The following is a 7,006-nucleotide window of genomic DNA, read 5'->3' on the forward strand; positions in this document are numbered from 1 at the left end:
AACTTAGCTCAGAGGTAGTGTGGCAACTCTCCCGTGTCAAGAACCATGCCACCAATTCAAGGATAGACAGTAACTCTGCCACGCCCAAGTGTTCTCCTCAAATGCATGGTTCAGAATAGCTACATATTCTAGCCCGTGGGACAAAGGGAAAGAGAAAAAGAAAAGGAAAATGGAAAGGAAGGGAATGACTAATTCAGAGACATACCTAGAAATTGCATACATTACCTCTAATCATACTCTATTGGCCTTATAGCCCCAACATAAAAATTCTTGACAGCTAACAATTTCATTACCGTGAAAAAAGAGAGAGAGAGAAATGATACTGAGAGACTGATGAAGGGCTCTGCCCCTCATTTTACAGTTCTTACGGCACAGATTTCACTTTCAGCATTCCCTTCATCTATTAATATTAAGATTATAACATGAGGAATACCTTTAGGTTTTATACCATTAATACCTGTTGGGTAATATTTACTAAATATCACAGAGAAGACTGTGGTGAGTAGAACAGGAAACATCAGGTTGTCTGGACATTGTGAATGTTTATTTATTTTTGAAATGCATAAATATTACATAAGCAATTTGTTTTAACTATATAATTGTAAATAATGAATGCTCAATCCCCACTTCATAACTTTTCAACACCCATCATTAGATTGTCCAAAGTGGCATTCTTCTGGACAGCTGTGTAATGTAGAAACCAGTGAAAGGCCTTCCCCTGAACTCTGTATCACAGGATGTGGGTGGCATGCTCTGTAAATCTTCACTCACACAGTGTTACTCTCTTTGAATAGAACTTGCTTTTGTTCTAGGGCTACCTCTCCAGATATTAAGATAGATTCTTTGAGTTTAAACCATTTTACTTGGATTGTTTATTATCAGTCCCTACCCTTAACCTATATCAACTCTGACCCTTTCTAGATCAAGCCAAAAATTCAGTGCTAGGGTTGCTTGATGGTAGTAGGCCAGCAAACATCAGAATCCTTTACCTGGCATGCTATGATACACACTTTGCTCTTTATCTTTCTCTGAAGCCCCCTCCCTCTTTTCTTTTTGTGATATCTTGTTACATTTTAAGCCAATCTACTCTCAGTGTCAGCTTAGCTATTGGTGGTATCTTGTTCAGTTTAGAGCAAATTCTCTAATCTGTCCTAACCAAGTACATCACAATGTGGCCTTCATTCATGGCCATCCCCTTATATTTCAACAGCTAGTAAAACACTACGGTGATTTTCATTGCCTAGGAATGTGATAACCATGAAAAATACATAAATACCTCAAACAATTTCTTATGGAATATGCTCTACTTTAAAATACTAGCCAAAAAAATGAAGTACTGACCAAAACATAAGCACTCAGCCTCAGGGTTAGGATGCCAAATACAGGATCACAAAATTAAGTCCTTAGATCTCAGAGAAGTTTCTAATGCAACCAAACCATGAATTGATGCTATCAATTACTAATGAAATTCTGCTGTTTGTAGAAACAGAAAATCTTCTTTGCTTTAGCTTTCAGTTTATGATGTGTGATAATGATGAGGACAGAATGTCCTGGTGGGTAAGCAGCAGTAATAATCATGCAAACAGCCTGGGCTCTCAGATTCTTCCTCATATAAGAAGGAATATAAAGCAGGGCAGCAATCGAATATGGAATGTAGAGCGCGAGGAAACAGATCATCAGCCTCATAGCACCCACATGAGCCTCCGTCTGGGGATTCCAAAAGCTGGTCGTATTTCTCTGCATCTTCTGTATATGTCTTCTCAAGGAATGTATTAACAAAGAAGCAAAAGTCACATTGAGCATAAACTGTGAAAGTGAGCTCAGGATCAAAGAGGCTACTAATGTCAAGATGCCTTCATTGAGGTCAAATGATGTGTCATTTCTCCCAGTTATGTGTTCAGGAAAACGTGATATCTGTGAGAGCACAAAATATAGGAGAGTGGTGAAGGCTGAGATCAGAAGACAGGCCAGCAGCAGGCTGGTGGTCTTCATAGAGATAGTCCGTTTCAACAGAAGAAACACTGGATGCTGGAAATTAGTAATCTTCACACAATACAAGCTGTTCAGAAAGGTCACTAACCAGAGACTGTTGGTGTCCAGAAACTTCCAACACAATAGAAAAAATGTGGAAAGGTAGACTGACCTTCCAGTATTTGTGGCAATGTAGACAGTGTTCAGTAGAAACAACCCCAGAGTCAGGAATCTAGTGATGGCCAAGCTGAAAAGGATCCTATCCGAAGAGGAGATTCGGTGACTTTTGACCCAAGTCTTATAAATTATCACTATAATAGATAGATTTGCAATGATTCCTACAAAGTTGAAAATAACTGAGACAGCAAACACAAATACATACAGTTCCCAGAGCATCTTTCTTCATTTGGTGCTGATGAAAACAAAGTGAAATAAGTAAGCAGGCGCAGGATGCAGCCTGGAAAGAGGTCTCCTTTTTATTTTCCAGCGTGGCAAACAACATGGTTTCTGGTCTAAGAGGCAGCTGCTTTTACTGAGATGCAAATCTTTCAAGGATTACATTACTATTTCTTCACTCCTATTCTTATTTTCTTAGAAATGCCTAATTACAAACAAGCTTAATTGAATCTGGAATCCTGTTTCTCCAAGAGTAGAAAGACTAGTGGATGTCGTGGCAGGCTCCAAGAACTTCAACCCCAAACCAGAGTGTTCTAGCCTGAGAATATTTCAGTTTCTCAGCAGCTTTCCTTTATAGAAATCACCGAATATTGTGGGGCCCCTCAAGCCTTGTTTTTCCCCCTCCCTTCCCTCCACGGCCCATCCGAACCAATATCGTGTCCCCCATTTTCTCCAACTGCACTCTGACTATGTCAGTGCCACTCCTTCATCCCTTCACACATGAAATGGCTTATCCAATCTAATACAGTAATTTAGAGGAACGATCCCCTCCTTGAGACATACTTTTTGTGAGACATGGTGGAGGGGGCACAGCAGAGAAAGAGATGTGTGCCATAATCCGTTTGGGGTTCACCTAAGAAAAACGCCCACTCTTGCATGTTTCCTTTATAAATCTGGATCTATGCTTAGATCAATTGTGGTTATGTTTTCCCTTAGGCATCAAAGTACTCAGATGTAAAATCCAGAGTAATTATTTAGACACATTAAAAATTCACATTCAGGAATGCTATGTGTCCTAGCTGACTGTAGTCACAAACTTAAAAGAATTTTTCATGATATTGAATATTCTCACTGATTTGACAAAGGTATTTGAGGACAGTAAGTAAAGCAATTTCTATTCTTCTCTTTACATAATATTAATTAAACATCAAAGTGTATCTTGATGAGGGAAAAGCACAAAAAAAAAAAATCATCCAAGGACAAAAATGGAAAGTTACCAGAACTAAAATTCAAATTCACATCTATAGAAAAAAAATGATTTTGCCGTCATAAAATGTCAGGTGAAACTAACACAGAGACTGGTTCTGTTTAAGCTAATGGTTATTAAAATACAGTTCTGTTTCTATATAATGAGTGTTCTTCAACTAGCATTTCCCAAAAACTGTTGTACCTGTCCAAATGATCCAATAGAGAGAGGTCCTAAGAAGCATGATTTTCACCTCTAAGCCAGGTAGGATCAGGGGCAAAGCAGGCAGCATCTCTCCAATTGATGGTATAGAATAGATATACTGAAAGTCAGAAAGGCTCCATATCTAAACCAGGCTGAAGAATTCCTCATCCTACAACATCTTCTGTTTTATGAAGCAAAGGGCCCCTTAGATGCAGGCTTTGGATAACCACACTCACATGGGAGCATGGCCACAAAAGTCTGCTTCAGTTTGTTGTTACATAAAATGAGAATAAATGAATCGCCAACAAGGTATGACATTGTAATTACTACTCCGATTATCCTGGCAATCTTGGTTTCTGGTAGGAAACGACTGGATGACAAAATTAAGAAGGAAAGGAAGTATAACAGAAAGAATAAGAGAAAGGAAAAGATGATTCTCATGGCTCTTCTGTGGGCCTCAGTACTCTGATCTCTGGGCCCAATACTGTATTGCTGCATCTGCTGTGTGTGCTTCCCCAGAGAGAGAAGGAGCAGAATGTAGGCAATCAGGGAAACAATTAGTGAAGGAATCTTCCACAGATTCCCAAGAACATGCATCAGATTATACTCCTGTCTCTTCAATCTGCTGTATTCAGTCATATTTGGTGAGTCTTTGCTTCTAGTGAGGGCAGAATAGATCTTAAATTCATTCGTCAGAGACATGGTGCAGACACAGGAGAAGAGCAGCGCACCCCACAGCATCGCAACAACCACTCTAGAGGCTCTCCATTTGAGCCAGAGAAATGAGGGGTGAGAGAAACTGGCTATTTTCAGGCAGTAGAAAACACTGAGACAGGAGATAAGCCAAGTATTGAAGTGGTTTGTAAATGTCCAGAAAACATCAATAAGTTGCATCATTATCCCTGAGTCATGGGTGTGGTAAGAGAAGACTATCATAAGGCTATCAATAAAAATGATCCACAGCAGAAAGACCCTGAAGACAGCCAAGCTGGTAATGATGAAGTCCGACAGAGAAATCTTCCTGCTCTTGAACCAATGGCTGCCATTGATTGACACAATGAAACCATTCACCAGATTTCCAAGAATAAACTCAGTAACAGTCAGAACTAGGAACACGCTTTCAATGAATCCCAACATATTAGAATTTAGGCCACGGCCACCCTGATCCTTGTTCTGCTCATGAATCTCATCTCCTTGTTAACTTTTTTTTTTTTTTCTGAGATCTACCTCCTTTTGTTACTTTACCGTACCTGTCTGTTCTGCATGCTTAAGTCTGTCTTACAGAACAGCTTTGTGAATCTGCTCTGGTTGTCCTCTTCACAGATGACATAGACTGTCACTTCTATGATCTTAAATTCAGCAGCTCTTTGTTGAGATGCAAATAATGCCCAGTGTCACACAGACAAGGAAGATATCTGGGTCACAAAAAATATGGCAGACTGAGACTCAGTTTCAGAGGGAGTGGCATTGTGGCTTGACTGCAAAGCATTTCCCATCATTTCCTGTGTTTGAAAACAAAACTGCCAGCTGGTGGCATTGTTTGGGAAGATTATGGAAACGTTAGGAGGTAGAACCTGGCAAACGGAAGTACATTACTGTTACTAGGGATGGGCTTTGAAATTGTATGCTGGCCCCATTTTCTGTTCTCTGCTTCTCACACTGTACAAAGGGCTGGCCTGCTGCTCCCTTTGGAACTGTATACCCAAACAAACCTTTTCTCCCTTACAATGCTTTTGTCATGGTATTTTATCACATAAACTACAGAAAAGTGGTGCTGGGAACCAACCAGAAGAAAAAGATGACTGGTACCTAAAGGAAGCACAGAACTACCTGAAAGGTAAGAAGTCTTGTTTCTCTACAAGGACAGACAGAAACAAGGAAATGCCAGAATTCTACCACACTGGAAGAAGTTTATGTGCATCAAGTTCAATGTCACTGGTCTTAAAATAAGTTCATTAAAAATTTTATAACCTCAACTTATAAAAATATCATTTTGAATTTTGCAAATAGGTCTCAATAGCCAAAAATTAATTTTGCATAAAGTATAAAGAATCCATTTTTCTCCCCATCCCCAAATGAGTAACAAATTCTTCCAACATCATTGGTTGAATAATAATTGGTTACATACCATTTGTCTCCACATAAGAATGATCAGTTTCTGGACTCTATTATATGTCACTACTTTGTTTTGTATCCAAATCAATAGTACACTTTCTCATAGTAACCATACATGCACACACACACACACACACACACACACACACACACACACACTCACATAAAGCCTTAACTAGCAGAGCACATCGTCTAGTTCATTCTCCAAGAGTCCATTATTCTTGGGCATTTGCTTGTCAAAGCATCTCAAAATCAGCTTGTCACATCTCAAAGGATTTCTAGAAAATGATTTAAATTTTTTTCCATCTATAACAATGATGGTGATGTTTCCAATAAACATGATGTACTACTCTTTTAATGTGTCCCAATAAGGTTTTATGAAGGTTTTCAGAGACCATGCATTAAAAGACTTGTATTCTGATATTCTGAGGTGACATTTTTTCAAAATCAACTTTTGATGTTGTTTCGAACTTGACACTTGAGTATTGCTTAATTTCCTGTAACTCTTACCCATATTTACTTTCAAAGCAGTGAGAACATTGGTGAATCATGTTCTCTTCATGATCTTAACATTCTTGTAACAGTACTTGCTAGTCTTAGTGCAAGTGTGTTTAGTTACTGTTCATCTTTCCATTTGGAAGGAAAATTTAATATTTAACACACACTTTGAGTATATAACATTTATTTATAAACCACAGTAACTAGATTGAAATACCACTAAAGAACCCTTTGTTCAGATTTATAAGTTAATCTGTACAGAGAAGACTTGGACCTTGAAATAGGCAATTTGTGTCTATGTAGGAGAAGCTAAGGTGGGAGGAGTAAGGGAGAAAGAGCAAAAGGAAGAGGAGGAGCTAAGGGAGAGAAAAAACGAGAGAGGGGGACATGGAGGCTGATGTTCGCTTCTCTGTAGCAGTCAAAGGTAGTTGGTATATCTAGGTTAAGTATTGGTTGGAGGGATTGGCAGAGCCATCTCCCACGCTGGAGTCTCGTGGGTGACAGGGCTGATGTCTCTGGCTGGCCATTTCTAGCTGCGGCACACACATGGCCTCTGGCCATGTGGTTGAGCTAGGAAGAGCCGTTGCTGACTGTCTCAGTCAGCTTGACTGAAGGCCAGTTTTTAAACAATTACTACAACAAAGTGGTGCACCAACTTCTGGCATGAATTCACTAGAAATTTAAGTCTATTCACCTGAGAGTAAAAGTTGTATTTTTTTTTTTTAAGTGAGTGATTGGCGCTGATAGGAGTCACGTGACTCCAGCAGGGACCCCTGAACAAAGATGACCTGGCAAACTGGTCCGCTGCTGAAATTGCAGGCTGCTGCAGTCAGAGCCAAATAAGTAAGCCTCCAT

At 39.4% G+C, this 7,006-nt stretch overlaps 2 protein-coding genes across 2 annotated transcripts; both read right to left on the minus strand.

Annotated features, from left to right (window-relative positions):
- Nucleotides 1-522: 522 nt before the first annotated feature.
- Nucleotides 523-2,749, minus strand: Tas2r4 (taste 2 receptor member 4). Its single transcript, XM_034519777.2, has one exon. It carries the CDS (start codon nt 2,365-2,367, stop codon nt 1,453-1,455), a length of 915 nt encoding a protein of 304 aa, XP_034375668.1. The 5' UTR covers nt 2,368-2,749; the 3' UTR covers nt 523-1,452.
- A 928-nt stretch (nt 2,750-3,677) lies between these two features.
- Tas2r3 (taste 2 receptor member 3) lies at nt 3,678-5,350 on the minus strand. The gene has a single exon (XM_034518982.2). The coding sequence runs from the start codon at nt 4,673-4,675 to the stop codon at nt 3,725-3,727; it is 951 nt and encodes a 316-aa protein (XP_034374873.1). The 5' UTR covers nt 4,676-5,350; the 3' UTR covers nt 3,678-3,724.
- Between the last annotated feature and the right edge of the window lie 1,656 nt (nt 5,351-7,006).

The sequence above is a fragment of the Arvicanthis niloticus genome, chromosome 15 (genome assembly GCF_011762505.2).
Source record: "Arvicanthis niloticus isolate mArvNil1 chromosome 15, mArvNil1.pat.X, whole genome shotgun sequence".
Lineage (NCBI taxonomy): Eukaryota > Metazoa > Chordata > Mammalia > Rodentia > Muridae > Arvicanthis > Arvicanthis niloticus.